The sequence below is a fragment of the Bubalus kerabau genome, chromosome 8, assembly GCF_029407905.1.
Source record: "Bubalus kerabau isolate K-KA32 ecotype Philippines breed swamp buffalo chromosome 8, PCC_UOA_SB_1v2, whole genome shotgun sequence".
NCBI lineage: Eukaryota > Metazoa > Chordata > Mammalia > Artiodactyla > Bovidae > Bubalus > Bubalus kerabau.
Window position 1 is genome coordinate 85,921,152 of NC_073631.1, and position 22,314 is coordinate 85,943,465.

The 22,314-nt window shown below is 41.9% G+C and overlaps 2 gene segments (V, D, J or C); both read left to right on the top strand.

Annotated features, from left to right (window-relative positions):
• The first annotated feature begins 598 nt into the window (after positions 1-598).
• LOC129658353 (T cell receptor gamma variable 8-like) lies at positions 599-9,999 on the top strand. The segment is given in 3 exon segments: positions 599-641; positions 792-1,109; positions 9,974-9,999. Coding segments are annotated over 3 exon segments (387 nt in total).
• Positions 10,000-14,727: 4,728 nt separating this feature from the next.
• Positions 14,728-15,260, top strand: LOC129658354 (T cell receptor gamma variable 8-like). The segment is given in 2 exon segments: positions 14,728-14,770; positions 14,920-15,260. Coding segments are annotated over 2 exon segments (384 nt in total).
• The last annotated feature ends 7,054 nt before the right edge of the window (positions 15,261-22,314 follow it).

Sequence of the window (22,314 nt, forward strand, 5' to 3'; positions counted from 1 at the left end):
AGACACACACGCATATATCCCTTTACTGCTGCTACTGCTACTGCTAAGTCATTTCAGTTGTGTCTGACTCTGAGAGTCAAATGCAGACCAACATTATAACCTTAATTTTAATAAAGCAGGTTCAGTTCTTATTGGATTTGCTGTTTGTTGTCTCAAAGTTTGCTTATAGGTATAAGAGGAAAGGTAGCTCGGGGAAGGACTATAGATGTTTCATCACTGGAGAAGACCATGGCAGCAGCATTAATACTGAAACCTTGAACTGCAGGGAACTTAGCCTGATTCAGGTCTGCTCACTCCACTAGGCAACAGGCAAGTTTTGTCCGTGTTTTTCCATACACCCCTCACCTGATCCCTCTGCTTGCAGTTCTGAGCTTTCAGAGCTCAGGCTTCTCTTCTTCTGTCGGGGAGGTGGCTGCTCCCAGCCTGCCACAGGGGGCCCTCAAGAAAGGGGTTGGTGTGAAGAGGCGGGGATCCTCCGTGGGCCTCCCCCAGCACCCACCCCTTCTGGGCTCAGCCTGGTGGTCTTTAAGAGAGATCCTCGCTAACTCCCCTGCCCATCGCATCTGCTGGGAACCCCAGTCTCACTATTGTCCCAGCCATGCTGCGGGCCCCAGTGCTGCTTCTGGTGTTCCTGGCTCTTGGTGAGTGTGTTACCTGGATGCTCCTGGGATTTTTCTGTATTTTTTGGCAATGGTGTGTATATGTGTATGTGTGTGGTGTGTGTGTGTGGGGGGTCATACTAAGAAATGCTGTTTCCTCTTCCTCAAGATTTGTTGCTTTTCCCATTGCAGTCACTCAGGTATCTTCCAACATGGAAGGCGACAGGATGTCAATCACCAGGGCAACTGGGTCCTCTGCTGAAATCCCTTGTGATCTTCCTACACAAAACAAGCAATATATCCACTGGTACAAATTCCAGGAGGGAACAGTACCCCGACGCTTTCTCTACTACGATGTCTACTACTCAAAGGTTGTGCTGGAACCAGGAATCAGTCCAGGGAAATACCATGGCTATGAAGACACAGACAAGATGTATACATTTGTAATCTCAAATCTTCAAGAAAGTGATTCTGGCGTGTACCGCTGCGCTGTCTGGGAGAAGCACATTGGTTCAGCCCTCCTTTACACTGCACTGAAATTTTGCTTGTCACTGCCAAAAAACAGCCCGGATACACAGGATAGACCAACCCCTGCCTCACTTCCTGCTGTCAATGCCAATTCTCTTTACTCTGAACAAAGTGAAATCCTGAGCTCATCGCCCATCCCCCACCTTTAATATTCAATTGTCACTCACCCCTCCCCACCAAAGCCACAGTTTTTTCTAAAAGCAGGCTTCCATCTTCATGCCTCAGACAAGCAACTGTCAGGCTTCATCTTCTTTTAGCTCACCTAGGAGCTGCTGGAGCCTATTCAACCTCCTCTTTAGTAGACAGGGCACCTAGGATTCATCTGTTAAGGGAAATATTTAGGAGAGCATGGAAAGGTTGGGAACCTCACTGTGGTTCAGTGTTTAAGAATCTGCCTTGGAATGCAGGGTACTTGTGTTCTGGAGCAATTACACCTGCATATTTTAAGACCCTGTTCCACAACTAGAAGTTCCTGTGCCACAAGGGAAGACCCCACACAATGCAACAGAGATCCTGCATGTTGCAACTAAGACCTGATGCACAAAGTAAATAAGTTATCAAAAAATAACAAAAATCACAAACATAAAAAATAATGAAAAGCTTAGCTATATTGAATCATTTATCTAATCATTATCCAGAGAAAATGGCTGGGAATGAAGCATCTTCAATATTCAGGAGTATGAAGAGTAAGAAAAGATGAAAATGAGAACTTGGACTTCCTGAACCTCAAGCTAGTATCATATTTCTCTTGGACAAACTGATATTTTCCTCATATAACCAATCAGGGCATGGCTGACATAGTGAAAGTGTAGGAAAACAGTGATTTCTGTAACAATGTCAACCATTGTACTCTTCTTCCACTTTCTTTTGAATTCAGCCCACAACCAGAACTGTTCTGCATTAAACAAGTCAAGCCAGGGGTTCTTTCCACCCCTACCCTCTACATTAACATGGCCAAGTCCCAAACTGGAATGAGATTTATCAGATTATTTTTTTCTCAATAATTCATTGTAAAGAATGCTTTGGGTGAACAATTAGACAATGAATAGTATCTCTTTCAGCTGAAAAGTCACACATGAAAGGAGTATGGCTTTCTTATTGGGCTAGATTTAAGGACGTGAAATTCCTGGTGGCTCAGCGGTAAAGAATTCACCTGTCATTAAGGAGCTTCAGGAGACCTGGGTTCCATCCCTGGGTCGGGAAGATCCCCTGAAGGAGAGCACGGCAACTCACTCCAGTGTTTTTGCCTGGAGAATCCCGTGGACAGAGAAGCTTGGTGGGCTTCAATCCATTGGGTCACAAAGAGTCGGACACAACTGAAGCAACTTAGCACGAACAGAAATGTTAGATTCACATGTATGTGATCTCCTGTGTGTTGGATCCTCCAAATTTCTATCAGAGGAGTGTTTCTTAAACTGTGGTCCGTTGACCACTTGCAGCAGAAGCACGTGAGTTGGGATAATAGTGCTAATTCTAGGTGGCACCCAACACCATGAATACAAACATAGGAATGAAGGCTGAAAATGTGCATTTTTCAATAAACTCCATAGCTGATTCTATTCAAGTTGGTTTTTAAGGACTGCTGTCCTGGTGGTAACAGATAAAGTGACACACTTCTCTCTGAAATGGACAGGTTCCCAGCCTGACACAGAAATGCATTCCTGAATGGTACTCATGGGCTTGTTCCTAACCCAAAACCTTCCTGTCTTGTTGCACCCTGGATACTCCTGCTTTCCCAGGTCATCATATTTTTGCTTGAGAATCCCACAACCACAGGTCAAGTTTCAGGTTCTTCTTATTTCTGTAATTGCAGGGAAGAAGGAATTGGATAGTAAACAAACCAACTTTAACTTGGTCTCTTGTATCAGGGACCATGCGTTTTAACTATTTTATGACTTTAAAAAAGACTGAAGCGTAAACTTCTTGTCATTTATATTTTTCTAATATTGTGTAGGTTTTGTTCTGCATATTTATTTCCCTGATCTACTTTACATTGAAATTTTGTGTATTGGGAAAATGTAGAGAATTGTCTGCAGAGGGATTTTTTTATGCAATGAATTTTTCCTGACTTCTGAGTTCTAGGAATTGTTTTTCAAGGCAAAAAGACATGACAAATCTCTTGAGCAACAGAAAATCATCAAGATGAAACACTAAGATGCCCTTTGATTACTGCATTTGGGGTTGCACTGCCCCATCTACCCTCTTGGGAAAGACAGAAATATTCTTCACAGGTCATGGAAAAGGGTAAATGATTTCCTGCTCAATCATGGGGACTGAAATGAGAGGCTGGTTTGACTGGAGTTCTTCACTGGAATTCTTCTGGACACACTCCAGACCTCACTGTTAGCAGCCTGAGAGATGCTCATAAATGAAAAACCTTTAGTGGTGAGAACCTGAAGTTTAGGGTGTATGATGGCAAGGAGGTAATTTTGCCCGAGCTGGGAGACGAGAGGTTCATGGAGGAAGTGGCCGCCATATTGAAAAAAAATTCAAAAGTGAATCAAGGATTTTTGGAGGCATCTGTACAAAGTCTTATGGACTTATTGTGTGCAGTTCAAAAATTGTGATGAAGCATGTCCCTTTCCACATCAAATGCCCATTTTTTTCTAATATGCACTGGTGCCCCCACACAGGACACACAGTTACCCTGTTCAACAGTCTCAGATTCAATATCTCCCTCAATTAAAGGGTTGTAATAAGTGTTCCCACCTTGGAGGGTTTGTGGACAATTCATTGGGTCAATCCATGTAAAGAACTTAGACCCATGCTTGTCACACAGTACGAGTTCAATAACTGTTAGTGCTTGTAACTGTTATCTGTGGCCTGGCCTCTATGTAAAGAATATACAGATGAAGCAGACAGGAGTCTTCCTCCCAGGAGCCACTTGCAGTCCAGACAGTTGAAGACAAAACTGCAGCCTTGGCTGAGATGGCCCCATTACCCTGTGCTTCCTCTGTGGCTACTGGGAATACTTGGCAATGGCTGAGCACCAAGTAGTTCCCAAACCTGAACTTGACCTCATTTTTATGACTTAGGTACTATCATATCCTCCCCAACCACTAAGGCATGGTGAACTTGGGATTTAGAGAAACTCTGTAGCACCCAAGATCACAAAGGCATTGATATCAGAAGAGACACAGTTGGAAGCCAAGTATAAATGTCATTTAAACTTATGCTTTTCCCTACACTCTACCCAGAACCAATAAGAAGTAATGAAAGAATAAAGAAGAGAAGTGGTGGAGTCAGGGTGATCTGTATATTCACAGAGATGCAGCATGTGTTCTTGCAAATATATCCAGGTAGGAAATTGATCCTCTGATGAAAATGGTTGGAACAGAAAGAATTACCATCTTTTGGATAAAACATGATAAAGAAATATAACAGCTCATATATTTAGAAAATAATGATAGGAAATGCACTGTGATATTTACTATGTACCTCAAAGGAAATATCAAATTAAACTAATGATTTGTTTATTTCCTCTAGTCAGAAATTAATGGACCATTGAGAATGCTTTGTGGAGCCAGAAGATCTAAGTCAATATGTAGCTGAAAAGTGAGAGGGTCTATATATGTCATACTTTGCATGGTTGAACCAATAAGAAGGATCAGTAAATAGCTTCTGTAGTTAAGTTTTCTATACTGAAGGGACAAATATTTGTAAAATAGCAGCCTGAATTTTTGATCATCCTCTATCGGGTTGGCACAGGAAAAATAGAATATTTACACCCAGCTCCTAACTTGCCCCTGATTGCTGTGAGACGGGTAGGAATTTTCCTGAAGGACAAGGATGTGTGTGGCTGCCCCACAACCTTGACATGAAGCTTCACCACACAGGTGTCCCAGGATGTTAAAACATCTTTTTCTTTACTTTCAACCTTGCTAATGGTCATTTTATTTATCTCGTGAATTCCTTAGAAGCTCTGACAAACCCGCTAATATTTATTGCACCAGCCCTTCTATGCATCCCCACTGTCACTACAGTGACCTGGGTCCTCAGAGGCCTCTCAGTGGCTCATGGCGACCATCTCTGAAACGCGTCTGCTTCCCCGGGATTGCTCCCCTGAAAACCAACCTTCCTGCTATTTTTCTTTCTAAAGCACAGATCTGATCAAATCACTTTCCTGCCTATCACCGTCAGTATCTCCTCATCATTCAATTTTCTAAAAATATATATTTGAAAAAGCTGTAAAAATTGCTCACATTCCTACTTCTTAAAAAATAACTATTAAGTAAGGATGTCTCCTGTTCTCTTTCTATTTGAAGTTTCTCTACTCAAGGAGTCAGTTAGTCTCTTCAGATCAGATCAGATCAGATCAGTCGCTCATTCGTGTCAGACTCTTTGTGACCCTATGAATCGCAGCACGCCAGGCCTCCCTGTCCATCACCATCTCCCGGAGTTCACTCAGATCATATCCATCGAGTCAGTGATGCCATCCAGCCATCTTATCCTCTGTCGTCCCCTTCTCCTCCTGCCCCCAATCCCTCCCAGCATCAGTCTTTTCCAATGAGTCAACTCTTTGCACGAGGTGGCCAAACTACTGGAGTTTCAGCTTTAGCATCATTCCTTCCAAAGAAATCCCAGGGCTGATCTTCAGAATGGACTGATTGAATCTCTTTGCAGTCAAGGGTACTCTCAAGAGTCTTCTCCAACACCACAGTTCAAAAGCATCAGTTCTTCGGCGCTCAGCCTTCTTCACAGTCCAACTCTCACATCCATACATGACCATAGGAAAAACCATAGCCTTGAGCAGATGAACCTTTGTTGGCAAAGTAATGTCTCTGCTTTTGAATATGCTATCTAGGTTGGTCATAACTTTCCTTCCAAGGAGTAAGCGTCTTTTAATTTCATGGCTGCAGTCACCATCTGTAGTGATTTTGGAGCCCAGAAAAATAAAGTCTGACACTGTTTCCACTGTTTCCCCATCTATTTCCCGTGAAGCGATGGGACCAGATGCCATCACTTAGTTTTCTGAATGTTGAGCTTTAAGCCAACTTTTTCACTCTCCTGTTTCACTTTCATCAAGAGGCTTTTGAGTTCCTCCTCAATTTCTGCCATAAGGGTGGTGTCATCTGCATATCTGAGGTGATTGAGATTTCTCCTGGCAATCTTGATTCCAGCTTGTGTTTCTTCCAGTCCAGCGTTTCTCATGATGTACTCTGCATATAAGTTAAATAAGCAGGGTGACAATATAGAGCCTTGATGTACTCCTTTTCCTATTTGGAACCAGCCTGTTGTTCCATGTCCAGTTCTAACTGTTGCTTCCTGATCTGCATACAAATTTCTCAAGAAGCAGATCAGGGGGTCTGGTATTCCCATCTCTTTCAGAATTTTCCACAGTTTATTGTGATCCACACAGTCAAAGGCTTTGGCATAGTCAAGCAGAAATAGATGTTTTTCTGGAACTCTCTTGCTTTTTCGATGATCCAGCGGATGTTGGCAATTTGATCTCTGGTTCCTCTGCCTTTTCTAAAACCAGCTTGAACATCAGGAAGTTCACGGTTCACGTATTGCTAAAGCCTGGCTTGGAGAATTTTGAGCATTACTTTACTAGCATTTGAGATGAGTGCAATTGTGTGGTAGTTTGAGCATTCTTTGTTATTGTCTTTCTTTGGGATTGGAATGAAAACTGACCTTTTCCAGTGGGTCACTGCTGAGTTTTCCAAATTTGCTGGCATATTGAGTGCAGCACTTTCACAGCATCATCTTTCAGGATTTGAAATAGCTCCACTAGAATTCCATCACCCCCACTAGCTTTGTTCGTAGTGATGCTTTCAAAGGCCCACTTGACTTCACATTCCAGGATGTCTGGCTCTAGGTCAGTGATCACACCATCGTGATTATCTGGGTCGTGAAGATCTTTTTGGTATACACAGAAGTTCTTCTGTGTATTCTTGCCATCTCTTCTTAATATCTTCTGTTTCTGTTAGGTCCATACCATTTCTGTCCTTTATCGAGCTCATCTTTGCATAAAATGTTCCTTTGGCATCTTTGATTTTCTTGAAGAGATCCCTAGTCTTTCCCATTCTGTTGTTTTCCTCTATTTCTTTGCATTGATTGTTGAAGAAGGCTTTCTTATCTCTCCTTGCTATTCTTTGGAACTCTGCATTCAGATGTTTATATCTTTCCTTTTCTCCTTTCCTTTTCGCTTCTCTTCTTTTCACAGCTATTTGTAAGGCCTCCCCACACAGCCATTTTGCTTTTTTGCATTTCTTTTCTATGGGAATGGTCTTGATCCCTGTCTCTCCTTCAATATTAAATAACTCTAACGTGCAGCCAGGTTGAGGTATCAAGTGACTGAAATGTTTCCAAGGTTGCCAGCTTGGATCTCAGGCACAAGGAGCCATCAGAGAACTCATTATACAAGAGTACAATGTGCTTTACTCTGAAAGTGACTTACCATCCACTTATCAATTTCACAAGGAAACAAAAGGTACATACTAAATTTATGTGCCTGGATGTTCATTCGTTGTAGTACCATTTACTGCCGCCCATCATGAACCATAATCAGCAACAAGAAACTGAAAATAAATGATGTCATGTGACAGACTACTTTGCATCTTTAAAAAATGTAGATTATTCTTAGAAATGGAACATCAATCAGGAAGTGTCATTGAAAAAATAATTTCTGCATTATGAAAGTGAAAGTCACTCAGTCGTGTCTGACTCTTTGTGACCCCATGGATTATACAGTCCATGGAATTCTCCAGGCCAGAATACTGGAGTGGGTAGCCTTTCCCTTCTCCAGGGAATCTTCCTAACCCAGGGATCGAACCCAGGTCTCGTGCATTGCAGATGGATTCTTTACCAGTTAAGCCACAAGGGAAGGCCAAGAATACTGTAGTGGGTAGCCTATCCCTTCTCCAGTGGATCTCCCTGACCGAAAAATTGAACAGGCTCTCCTGCATTGTAGGCAGATTCTTTACCAACTGAGCTATCAGGGAAGCCAATGAGAGAGTCATTTCCTAGGCAGGTTAATAGGGAGTCTAGGGGTCCCCAAGGAGAAAGGGGTCTGGAATTCTCAAGGAGGAAGAAAGGACAAACTTTTTTTCTTTCTCCACATTCCTTAGGATTATATAATAATAATGTATCCTGCCTAAGGACAGTCTTTGGATTCAACCTTCTGTTATCTTAAAATGTTAAGTATGGGAGTGGACCTGGTCTTTACAAGGATGTATCTTGCCTGAGGACAGTGTTATCTTAAAATGTAAATTATGGGAGTAGGTCTGATGAGGTCTTTACAACCTCCAGACATTCTTTGGATTATATAACCTCATTGTTAACACTAGCAAGCGGGTACTCTTTCTGCCCCCTTCTGATGCCTATGTCAGAAGCTTTCTCTATCTCCTTTATACTTTAATAAAACTTTATTACACAAAAGCTCTGAGTGATCAAGCCTCGTCTCTGGCCCCGGATTGAATTCTTCTCCTCCGGGGGCCAAGAATCCCGGTGTCTTCGAGTGATTCAACAACAACCTTTCACCAATCTTCATTACAGTATCCATCAAAAATTTTGGATAATATCTTTGCATGGATCTAAAATCAATCAAAAAACTCTAAAAAATACACCAACTAACCTTGCTTGAGCCACTGTATTTACCTTTCTTCCCCTTTAACATTATGCTTTTGCTTTCTCTCAATCTTTTATAGCAAATATGAGTGTACGTATGAATATATATGCATGTATACATACTCTAACTTCCCTCTTTGTACTCAAAGGTAGTATTCAGCATATATTGTTTTGAACTTCTCTGTACTTACACAACCTAGAGCTCTTTTTCTGCAAATGTACAGAGATGCTTGAATAGCTAGGTTAATATATAATAATTTATAAAAAATTTCCCCTCATAATACACCATTATCTTACACATTTTGTTATTATTTTTAAAATGCTGAAATCATAAGTGTTTTATATCATGAAGACTGTGTGTATTTGTCATTTTCATGGGGAAAAAAAGTGAAAGTTCAGTGGAAAGAATCTGCCTGCCAAAGCAGGAGACTCAGGTTCAATCCCTGGGTAGGGAAAATCTCCTGGAGAAGGATATGGCAACCCACTCCAGTATTCTTGCCTGGGAAATCCCGTGAACAGAGGAGTCTGTTGGACTGCAGTCCATGGGGTCGCAAAAAGTCAGCCATGACTTAGCAACCAACTTTCACTTCACTTTTTTTTCTCCATTCACAAAGTATATGAATGTCGGGAGAGTGTTGTGAAATGTGGGATTTTGCTAATTGGACAAGTGAAAATAGATAAAACCTAATCTACTCAATTCCTTGCCCTTTAGTCGCTGAGGTGTGTCTGACACTTTTGGGACCCTATGGACTGTAGCCCTCCAGGCTCCTCTGCCCATGGGATTATCCTGGCAAGAATATTGGAGTGGGTTGCTATTTTCTCCTCCAGGGGATCTTCCCAACCCAAGGATGGAACTTGGGGTCTCCTGCACTGGCAGATGGATTCTTTACCGCTGAGCCACTTGGGAAGTCCAGATCAAATCCTTGGTTCTTAGGAATTTTATCAGACTTCTTTAGACAAAATATGTGGCCCTGGTCTTAGAGATTTGGAACTATTTATTCACTGTGAAAAAAACAGTGTATTTAAGTGTAGAAGGCAAGAAACGGAAACGTGCAAATCACTGAAAGTTTTATGCAGCTGATGTCACAGTGAGGGCCCTGCTGGGCATGTCTCCTGTGGTTTCCAACTTCTCAGCAACCTCCTGCCCCAACTTGCCCTGGACGGCCCTGGCCTGGGAGGGGCAGAGAGGGAAGGGTAGTGGGGCTGGGGGTGACAGTCTGCGTGGCAGCAGCGGGGGGTTGATATGCTGATGTGTTGATCGGGTTTCATTTTCTCAGGCTTCGTTGTTCACCTGCTCTGTTGAATGTGGTTGATTCATGGAAAATGCTCAAACTGGCCTCTACTGGTTGGGACTGTGCAAGGAAACGAGAACAGTTAAACCACAGCCAACTTTGCTCATTTTCAAAGGGTCACAGCTAATGGAAGAAAAGATCCTTCTGCAAGCACATGTGATTGTTATCAAACACACTCTAGACTGTGTGACCCGAATTCCTCATTATTTCTTTGTATAGTTCCTCTGATGAGCTCCTACATGAGTTGGGAACTTTACGCTCAGGATGTTCATATCTGCATATTTGTCTATGCTCATGACCCTGAAGAAAGGAGCAGACAGGACTCCTTGCAGCACTAAGATCATCCCTGACTTTCCACGAGCCACCTAGGATCTTCCATGATTTGTGATTTTCTGAGGCTGCTACTTCTTGGTTTCATTTTTCTCTGTGTAGACTAGGTGACACAAGACCCAATCTTTGAACCAAGCTTCATGGACAGATGTGACATGCTTGGTTCCTCACAACAACAGAGATTTGGAGGCCCGATCTGACCTGTGCAATTGAGTCTGTCATGTACTAAGTCATGTAAATTCTCTAAAAGGGAAAAAATGATTTCATAGTCAATCTGAGCAAGGCTTACTAGGGACACTAACATCAGGTGACAATGTAACGGGTGAATGACAGAGGGCTGCTCAGACACAGGCATGAAGAGCAGGTGTCCCACCCCCTCCCCACCCAGCAGGCCCAGGATGGAAGTCCATGTCCTGGATTCCATCTGTCCAGTCTCAGAGGGAAGCAGGGCTCCACTGCTGAGGTCATGGCTTCAGCTCTCACATTCTGACCTCAGGGCGCATTCAAGTCACATCCTTCATTCCTCTTGGTCTCTGCTCTGAGAGTCAACATCTAGGGAGCCTTGCCCTCCTAGGAGGACTCCGCTCCTAGTGTCAGGAGTGGAGTCCCTTCTCAGGTTAAAGTCACATCCTGACGCCCAGCTCAGGCCCCATCTGTGGTGGTGCTGTGGACACGAGTCCACTCCTGACTCAGGACGAATCATTGTGCTGACACTACTGAGTTCTTGAGGTTTGAGTCCAAGGCCAGACTCGGCATGTTCTCCATGTAAGGAGCTCTCCCTGCCTAGACCCCATCCTCCCAGGGAGCCTCTGTCTGCATTTCTGTCATGTGGCCCATTCTTAGACCAAGCGTGGATGGAGTTGATTAGATCCACATAAATCACCAGTTTCCAGCCAACCAGACCATTTCCTTCATTACTTGAATGATGGTACGTAATGAAAGGAAACTGACAGACACGCTGCCTTCCCATGAAGCATTGCATTGAATATTTCTGTTTTACAAAGGCAACTCAAAATATAATTGAGTTCATTTGAATTCAAACTAGCTAAACACAAGGGAAAATGACTTCATAGTGTGGGTTCAAAATAAGAGTACTCAGACTACCTTAGGGGCTACATCTGTAAGAAAACTATTATTTCATGATACACAATACAGAATGCCTGGTACCTTTTATATATATTCAAAACCCATCATGTCTTCTTGTTGTGATCCCAGTCCTTCAGGCCAAATAGATAATGCAAAAAATAAGAAAAACAAAACTAATCATTTTGATATTTCAATATTACTACTTTTCACAATAGTACAAATAGTGCATGTGCATGAATTAAAAACCTGAGAAGAAATGTAAGGTGTTGAAAAACATAAAAAGAAATCTGAGACATGAAATAAGAATTACCTTCTGCAAATCAAAACAGAAAGAGATTTTGCTTACAAATAAATGCTACTCGAATTTACTAAGAGGTTTTTTGATCAGGAAAACAACACAAAACTTTTCTCCAACTTTTCATTAAGAGATCACTCAGTCACACTGAATATAGGATGGATCTTAACATTATCTTACCAGCCACAGTCAGGTGTATGTATATATGTGTGGATATTATACCATGTCTGTGAATCAATAAATTCTTTACTAGCCATTCATTAATATCAGCAGTGGGTGTCCTCATTTCAACTTTCAAAAAGAAGACACCATCTTCAGTTTTTTCCCTTCTGCTGACTTTCAATTACGTTTTTAAAATTAATTAATTAATTTTTTATTGAAGGATAATTGCTTTACAGAATTTTGCTCTTTTCTGTTAAACCTCAACATGAATCAGCCACAGGTATACATATAATCACTCCCTTTTGGAATTCCCTCAATTATGGTTTTTTTTCATGCTTAAAAAGACAGAACCCCAAAAAATTTGAGATGCAATGTGAAAAGCAAAAAGCTACATTTTACTCTGTATTTTAATAGCAGTTTATGTATCAAACATGAGGCATGAGATAGACACTGAAGAGATCAAGGATGAAGTCACCCAAGAATTTAAAGTGTTTTAAAACAGGATCATACTCTTCACATGCCCACATTTTTGCTTTATGTCTGAACACTGTTTTGGAAAAGAGGCCAGAGTGTCTTGAGAACCATGCATTCAGGGCAGGGCTCCTGTTTGCTGCAACTGGCTGCTTCTGCCGGCTTGCTTGCTCCTATGCCTGCTGCTCAGATATTCCATTCAACCCACTACTTTTCTCTCTTTTTTAAAAACATATTTTAAAAATAAAATATTATATTATTCTCAGTTATACAAGATAGAAATTTGATATTTTATATATATTGAAATGGTCATCACATTAAGTCAATATCCTTCACTGTATATAGTTACAGATTATTTTTTTCTTATAAGGTAAAATTGTAAGATCTACTCTTTCCCTTCTTGGTTAAATATTTAAGCAGATTTACGTTTACTCCTTGGAAGAAAATTTATGACCAACCTAGATAGCATATTGAAAAGCAGAGACATTATTTTGCCAACAAAGGTCCATCTAGTCAAGGCTATGGTTTTCCAGTGGTCATGTATGGATGTGAGAGTTGGACTGTGAAGAAAGCTGAGCGCCGAAGAATTGATGCTTTTGAACTGTGTTGTTGGAGAAGCCTCTTGAGAGTCCCTTGGACTGCAAGGAGATCCAACCAGTCCATTCTGAAGGAGATCAGCCCTGGGATTTCTTTGGAAGGAATGATGCTAAAGCTGAAACTCCAGTACTTTGGCCACCTCATGCGAAGAGTTGACTCATTGGAAAAGACTCTGATGGTGGGAGGGATTGGGGGCAGGAGGAGAAGGGGACGACAGAGGATGAGATGGCTGGATGGCATCACTGACTCGATGGACGTGAGTCTGAGTGAACTCTGGGAGTTGGTGATGGACAGGGAGGCCTGGCGTGCTGTGATTCATGGGGTTGCAAAGAGTCAGACACGACTGAGCAACTAAACTGAATTGAACTGTTTTTATAATTGACTGTATGTTTATATGCTCATGTTTGTGAGACTGAAATATTTTTGTTGATGTTTGGAAGGGACTGAACAATATTATCTGACCTGGATGCACATGGATTCCATCTTCTGTAACTGGACCACATCTGTCATCTAAGAAGCTGCAAAACACTCCAGTAGAGTGCTGTAAATCCACCACATAATTAGAGCACAAAATGGTAGTTATCTCTCTCTCTCTCTCTCTCTCTCTCTATATATATATATATATATATATACACACATACAACACACATATATACCATATGTATATATATATACACACACATATATACCACACCTAGTTTATCTGTCCATCTGGTTTTGGGCACTTAGGTCGTTTTTGTGTCTTGGTTGTTATAAACAATGAACATAGAGGTGCTGGTATCTCTTAGTATTTTTTTTCCTATGGATAAACTCTCAGAAGTGAAATTGCTGGATCATGTGGTAGTTCTATTTCTAACTTGTGGAGGAAGCTCCATACTGGTTTCCATAGTGACTACACCAGTTTACATTCCCAATAACGGTGCACAAGGCTTCTCTTTTCTCCACATCTTTAACACTTGTTATTTCCAGCCTTGTTGATATTAGCCATTCTGACAGGAGTGAGATGAAATCTCGTTGTTTTGATTTGCATTTCCCTGAATTTCAGATAAACAAAATATATATTTTTAGTTTAAGTTTGTTCCAAATATTGCAAAGCTCCTTGATTTATTTATTTTTGTTTTTTTGAGAAACGTGGAAACCCAATGTGAGGTGGCTTTTTACTTAGGGATGAACATACACTATCAAAATGATTTGTAACGCAGACACACACGCATATATCCCTTTACTGCTACTACTGCTACTGCTAAGTCATTTCAGTTGTGTCTGACTCTGAGAGTCAAATGCAGACCAACATTATAAACTTAATTTTAATAAAGCAGGTTCAGTTCTTATTGGATTTGCTGTTTGTTGTCTCAAAGTTTGCTTATAGGTATAAGAGGAAAGGTAGCTCGGGGAAGGACTATAGATGTTTCATCACTGGAGAAGACCATGGCAGCAGCATTAATACTGAAACCTTGAACTGCAGGGAACTTAGCCTGATTCAGGTCTGCTCACTCCACTAGGCAACAGGCAAGTTTTGTCTGTGTTTTTCCATACACCCCTCACCTGATCCCTCTGCTTGCAGTTCTGAGCTTTCAGAGCTCAGGCTTCTCTTCTTCTGTCGGGGAGGTGGCTGCTCCCAGCCTGCCACAGGGGGCCCTCAAGAAAGGGGTTGGTGTGAAGAGGCGGGGATCCTCCGTGGGCCTCCCCCAGCACCCACCCCTTCTGGGCTCAGCCTGGTGGTCTTTAAGAGAGATCCTCACTAACTCCCCTGCCCGTCACATCTGCTGGGAACCCCAGTCTCACTATTGTCCCAGCCATGCTGCGGGCCCCAGTGCTGCTTCTGGTGTTCCTGGCTCTTGGTGAGTGTGTTGCCTGGATGCTCCTGGGATTTTTCTGTATTTTTTTGGCAATGGTGTGTATATGTGTGTGTGGTGTGTGTGTGCGGGGGTCATACTAAGAAATACTGTTTCCTCTTCCTCAAGATTTTTTGTTGCTTTTCCCATTGCAGTCACTCAGGGATCTTCCGACATGGAAGGCGACAGGATGTCAATCACCAGGGCAACTGGGTCCCCTGCTGTAATCCCTTGTGATCTTCCTACACAAAACATTCAATATATCCACTGGTACAAATTCCAGGAGGGAACACCCCGACGCCTTCTCTATTACGATGTCTACTACTCAAAGGTTGTGCTGGAATCAGGAATCAGTCCAGGGAAATACCACGGCTATGAAGGCACAGACAAGATGTATAAATTTGTAATCTCAAATCTTCAAGAAAGTGATTCTGGCGTGTACCGCTGCGCTGTCTGGAGAAGCACATTGGTTCAGCCCTCCTTTACACTGCACTGAAATTTTGCTTGTCACTGCCAAAAAACAGCCCAGATACACAGGATAGACCAACCCCTGCCTCACTTCCTGCTGTCAATGCCAATTCTCTTTACTCTGAACAAAGTGAAATCCTGAGCTCATCGCCCATCCCCCACCTTTAATATTCAATTGTCACTCACCCCTCCCCACCAAAGCCACAGTTTTTTCTAAAAGCAGTCTTCCATCTTCACACCTCAGACAAGCAACTGTCAGGCTTCATCTTCTTTTAACTCGCCTAGGAGCTGCTGGAGTCTATTCAACCTCCTCTTTAGTAGACAGGGCACCTAGGATTCATCTGTTAAGGGAAATATTTAGGAGAGCATGGAAAGTTTGGGAACCTCACTGTGGTCAGTGTTTAAGAATCTGCCTTGGAATGCAGGCTGCTAGTGTTCTGGAGCAACAAAACCTGCATGTTTTGAAGACCCTGTTCCACAACTAGAAGTTCCTGTGCCACAAGGGAAGACCCCACACAATGCAACAGAGATCCTGCATGTCGCAACTAAGACCTGATGCAGAAAGTAAATAAGTTATCAAAAAATAACAAAAATCACAAACATAAAAAATAATGAACAGCTTAGCTATACTGAATCATTTATCTGATCATTATCCAGAGAAAATGGCTGGGAATGAAGCATCTTCAATATTCAGGAGTATGAAGAGTAAGAAAAGAGGAAAATGAAAACTTGGACTTCCTGAACCTCAAGCTAGTACCATATTTCTCTTGGACAAACTGATATTTTCCTCATATAACCAATCAGGGCATGGTTATATGTTTGTGCTCTCGGCTGGGACAGAGTGGGGTGCCAGTAAGAGAGGGGGGCGAAGTTTGAGTAGTGAGTTTCACTACACGTAGTGAAAGTGTAGGAAAACAGTGATTTCTGTAACAATGTCAACCATTGTACTCTTCTTCCACTTTCTTTTGAATTCAGTCAGTCCACAACCAGAACTGTTCTGCATTAAACAAGTCAAGCCAGGGGTTCTTTCCACTTCTACACTCTACATTAACATGGCCAAGTCCCAAACTGGAATGAGATTTAACAGATTATTTTTTTCTCAATAATTCATTGTAAAGAATGCTTTGGGTGAACAATTAGACAATGAATAGTATCTCTTTCAGCTGAAAAGTCATACATGAAAGGAGTATGGCTTTCTTATTGGGCTAGATTTAAGGACGTGAAATTCCTGGTGGCTCAGCGGTAAAGAATTCACCTGTCATTAAGGAGCTGCAGGAGACCTGGGTTCCATCCCTGGGTCGGAAAGATCCCCTGAAGGAGAGCATGGCAACTCACTCCAGTGTTTTTGCCTGGAGAATCCCGTGGACAGAGAAGCTTGGTGGGCTTCAATCCAATGGCTTGCAAAGAGTCGGACACAACTGAAGCAACTTAGCACGAACAGAAATGTTAGATTCACATGTATGTGATCTCCTGTGTATTGGATCCTCCAAATTTCTATCAGAGGAGTGTTTCTTAAACTGTGGTCCGTTGACCACTTGCAGCAGAAGCACGTGAGTTGGGATAATAGTGCTAATTCTAGGTGGCACCCAACACCATGAATACAAACATAGGAATGAAGGCTGAAAATGTGCATTTCTCAATAAAATCCATAGCTGATTCTTATTCAAGTTGGTTTTTAAGGACTGCTGTCCTGGTGGTAACAGATAAAGTGACACACTTCTCTCTGAAATGGACAGGTTCCCAGCCTGACACAGAAATGCATTCCTGAATGGTACTCATGGGCTTGTTCCTAACCCAAAACCCTTCCTGTCTTGTTGCACCCTGGATACTCCTGCTTTCCCAGGTCATCATATTTTTGCTTGAGAATCCCACAACCACAGGTCAAGTTTCAGGTTCTTCTTATTTCTGTAATTGCAGGGAAGAAGGAATTGAATAGTAAACAAACCAACTTTAACTTGGTCTCTTGTATCAGGGACCATGAGTTTTAACTATTTTATGACTTTAAAAAAGACTGAAGCATAAACTTATTGTCATTTATATTTTTCTAATATTGTGTAGGTTTTGTTCTGCATATTTATTTCCCTGATCTGCTTTACATTGAAATTTTGTGTATTGGGAAAATGTAGAGAATTGTCTGCAGAGGGATTTTTTATGCAATGAATTTTTCCTGACTTCTGAGTTCTAGGAATTGTTTTTCAAGGCAAAAAGACATGACAAATCTCTTGAGCAACACAAAATCATCAAGATGAAACACTAAGATGCCCTTGATTACTGCATTTGGGGTTGCACTGCCCCATCTACCCTCTTGGGAAAGACAGAAATATTCTTCACAGGTCATGGAAAAGGGTAAATGATTTCCTGCTCAATCATGGGGACTGAAATGAGAGGCTGGTTTGACTGGAGTTCTTCACTGGAATTCTTCTGGACACACTCCAGACCTCACTGTTAGCAGCCTGAGAGATGCTCATAAATGAAAAACCTTTAGTGGTGAGAACCTGAAGTTTAGGGTGTATGGTGGCAAGGAGGTAATTGTGCCCGAGCTGGGAGAGGATAGGTTCATGGAGGAGATGGCCGCCATATTGAAAACAAAATTCAAAAGTGAATCAAGGATTTTTGGAGGCATCTGTACAAAGAATTATGGACTTATTGTGTGCAGTTCAAAAATTGTGATGAAGCATGTCCCTTTCCACCTCAAATGCCCATTTTTTTCTAATATGCATAGATGCCCCCACACAGGACACACAATTACCCTGTTCAATAGTCTCAGATTCAATCTGTCCCTCAATTAAAGGGTTGTAATAAGTGTTCCCACCTTGCAGGGTTTGTGGACAATTCATTGGGTCAATCCATGTAAAGAACTTAGACCCATGCTTGTCACACAGTACGAGTTCAATAACTGTTAGTGCTTGTAACTGTTATCTGTGGCCTGGCCTCTATGTAAAGAATATACAGATGAAGCAGACAGGAGTCTTCCTCCCAGGAGCCACTTGCTGTCCAGACAGTTGAAGACAAAACTGCAGCCTTGGCTGAGATGGCCCCATTACCCTGTGCTTCCTCTGTGGCTACTGGGAATACTTGGCAATGGCTGAGCACCAAGTAATTTCCAGACCTGAACTTGACCTCATTTTTATGACTTAGGTACTATCATATCCTCCCCCACCCCTAAGGCATGGTGAACTTGGGATTTAGAGAAACTCTGTAGCACCCAAGATCACAAAGGCATTGATATCAGAAGAGACACAGTTGGAAGCCAAGTTTAAATGTCATTTAAACTTATGTTTTTCCCTACACTCTACCCAGAACCAATAAGAAGTAATGAAAGAATAAAGAAGAGAAGTGGCGGAGTCAGGGTGATCTGTATATTCACAGAGATGCAGCATGTGTTCTTGCAAATATATCCAGGTAGGAAATTGATCCTCTGATGAAAATGGTTGGAACAGAAAGAATTCCCATCTTTTGGATAAAACATGATTAAGAAATATAACAGCTCATATATTTAGAAAATAATGATAGGAAATGCACTGTGATATTTACTATGTACCTCAAAGGAAATATCAAATCAAACTAATGATTTGTTCATTTCCTCTAGTCAGAAATTAATGGACCATTGAGAATGCTTTGTGGAGCCAGAAGATCTAAGTCAATATGTAGCCAAAAAGTGAGAGGGTCTATATATGTCACACTTTGCATGGTTGAACCAATAAGAAGGATCAGTAAATAGCTGCTGTAGTTACGTTTTCTATACTGAAGGGACAAATATTTGTAAAATAGCAGCCTGAATTTTTGATCATCCTCTATCGGGTTGGCACAGGAAAAATAGAATATTTACACCCAGCTCCTAACTTGCCCCTGATTGCTGTGAGATGGGTAGGAATTTCCCTGAAGGACAAGGATGTGTGTGGCTGCCCCACAACCTTGACATGAAGCTTCACCACACAGAAGGTGTCCCAGGATGTTAAAACATCTTTTTCTTTACTTTCAACCTTGCTAATGGTCATTTTATTTATCTCGTGAATTCCTTAGAAGCTCTGACAAACCCGCTAATAATTATTGCACCAGCCCTTCTATGCATCCCCACTGTCACTACAGTGACCTGGGTCCTCAGAGGCCTCTCAGTGGCTCATGGCGACCATCTCTGAAACGTGTCTGCTTCCCCGGGATTGCTCCCCTGACAACCAACCTTCCTGCTATTTTTCTTTCTAAAGCACAGATCTGATCATATCACTTTCCTGCCTATCACCGTCAGTATCTCCTCATCATTAAATTTTCTAAAAATATATATTTGAAAATGCTGTAAAAATTGCTCACATTCCTACTTCTTAAAAAATAACTATTAAGTAAGGATGTCTCCTGTTCTCTTTCTATTTGAAGTTTCTCTACTCAAGGAGTCAGTTAGTCTCTTCAGATCAGATCAGATCAGATCAGTCGCTCATTCGTGTCAGACTCTTTGTGACCCTATGAATCGCAGCACGCCAGGCCTCCCTGTCCATCACCATCTCCCGGAGTTCACTCAGATCATGTCCATCGAGTCAGTGATGCCATCCAGCCATCTTATCCTCTGTCGTCCCCTTCTCCTCCTGCCCCCAATCCCTCCCAGCATCAGGGTCTTTTCCAATGAGTCAACTCTTTGCATGAGGTGGCCAAACTACTGGAGTTTCAGCTTTAGCATCATTCCTTCCAAAGAAATCCCAGGGCTGATCTTCAGAATGGACTGATTGAATCTCCTTGCAGTCAAGGGTACTCTCAAGAGTCTTCTCCAACACCACAGTTCAAAAGCATCAGTTCTTCGGCGCTCAGCCTTCTTCACAGTCCAACTCTCACATCCATACATGACCATAGGAAAAACCATAGCCTTGAGCAGATGAACCTTTGTTGGCAAAGTAATGTCTCTGCTTTTGAATATGCTATCTAGGTTGGTCATAACTTTCCTTCCAAGGAGTAAGCGTCTTTTAATTTCATGGCTGCAGTCACCATCTGTAGTGATTTTGGGGCCCAGAAAAATAAAGTCTGACACTGTTTCCACTGTTTCCCCATCTATTTCCCATGAAGTGATGGGACCAGATGCCATCACTTAGTTTTCTGAATGTTGAGCTTTAAGCCAACTTTTTCACTCTCCTGTTTCACTTTCATCAAGAGGCTTTTGAGTTCCTCTTCACTTTCTGCCATAAGGGTGGCGTCATCTGCATATCTGAGGTGATTGAGATTTCTCCTGGCAATCTTGATTCCAGCTTGTGTTTCTTCCAGTCCAGCGTTTCTCATGATGTACTCTGCATATAAGTTAAATAAGCAGGATGACAATATACAGCCTTGATGTACTCCTTTTCCTATTTGGAACCAGCCTGTTGTTCCATGTCCAGTTCTAACTGTTGCTTCCTGATCTGCATACAAATTTCTCAAGAAGCAGATCAGGGGGTCTGGTATTCCCATCTCTTTCAGAATTTTCCACAGTTTATTGTGATCCACACAGTCAAAGGCTTTGGCATAGTCAAGCAGAAATAGATGTTTTTCTGGAACTCTCTTGCTTTTTCGATGATCCAGCGGATGTTGGCAATTTGATCTCTGGTTCCTCTGCCTTTTCTAAAACCAGCTTGAACATCTGGAAGTTCACGGTTCACATATTGCTGAAGCCTGGCTTGGAGAATTTTGAGCATTACTTTACTAGCGTGTGAGATGAGTGCAATTGTGTGGTAGTTTGAGCATTCTTTGTCATTGTCTTTCTTTGGGATTGGAATGAAAACTGACCTTTTCCAGTGGGTCACTGCTGAGTTTTCCAAATTTGCTGACATATTGAGTGCAGCACTTTCACAGCATCATCTTTCAGGATTTGAAATAGCTCAACTGGAATTCCATCACCCCCACTAGCTTTGTTCGTAGTGATGCTTTCTAAGGCCCACTTGACTTCACATTCCAGGATGTCTGGCTCTAGGTCAGTGATCACACCATCGTGATTATCTGGGTCGTGAAGATCTTTTTTGTATACACAGAAGTTCTTCTGTGTATTCTTGCCATCTCTTCTTAATATCTTCTGTTTCTGTTAGGTCCATACCATTTCTGTCCTTTATCGAGCTCATCTTTGCATAAAATGTTCCCTTGGCATCTCTGATTTTCTTGAAGAGATCCCTAGTCTTTCCCATTCTGTTGTTTTCCTCTATTTCTTTGCATTGGTTGTTGAAGAAGGCTTTCTTATCTCTCTTTGCTATTCTTTGGAACTCTGCATTCAGATGTTTATATCTTTCCTTTTCGCTTCTCTTCTTTTCATAGCTATTTGTAAGGCCTCCCCAGACAGCCATTTTGCTTTTTTGCATTTCTTTTCTATGGGAATGGTCTTGATCCCTGTCTCTCCTTCAATATTAAATAACTCTAACGTGCAGCCAGGTTGAGGTATCAAGTGACTGAAATGTTTCCAGCGTTGCCAGCTCGGATCTCAGGCACAAATAGCCATCAGAGAACTCATTATACAAGAGTACAATGTGCTTTACTCTGAAAGTGACTTACCATGCACTTATCAATTTCACAAGGAAACAAAAGGTACATACTAAATTTATGTGCCTGGATGTTCATTTGTTGTGGTACCATTTACTGCAGCCCGTCATGAACCATAATCAGCAACAAGAAACTGAAAATAAATGATGTCATGTGACAGACTACTTTGCATCTTTAAAAAATGTAGATTATTCTTAGAAATGGAACATCAATCAGGAAGTGTCATTGAAAAAATAATTTCTGCATTATGAAAGTGAAAGTCACTCAGTCGTGTCTGACTCTTTGTGACCCCATGGATTATACAGTCCATGGAATTCTCCAGGCCAGAATACTGGAGTGGGTAGCCTTTCCCTTCTCCAGGGAATCTTCCTAACCCAGGGATCGAACCCAGGTCTCGTGCATTGCAGATGGATTCTTTACCAGTTAAGCCACAAGGGAAGGCCAAGAATACTGTAGTGGGTAGCCTATCCCTTCTCCAGTGGATCTCCCTGACCGAAAAATTGAACAGGCTCTCCTGCATTGTAGGCAGATTCTTTACCAACTGAGCTATCAGGGAAGCCAATGAGAGAGTCATTTCCTAGGCAGGTTAATAGGGAGTC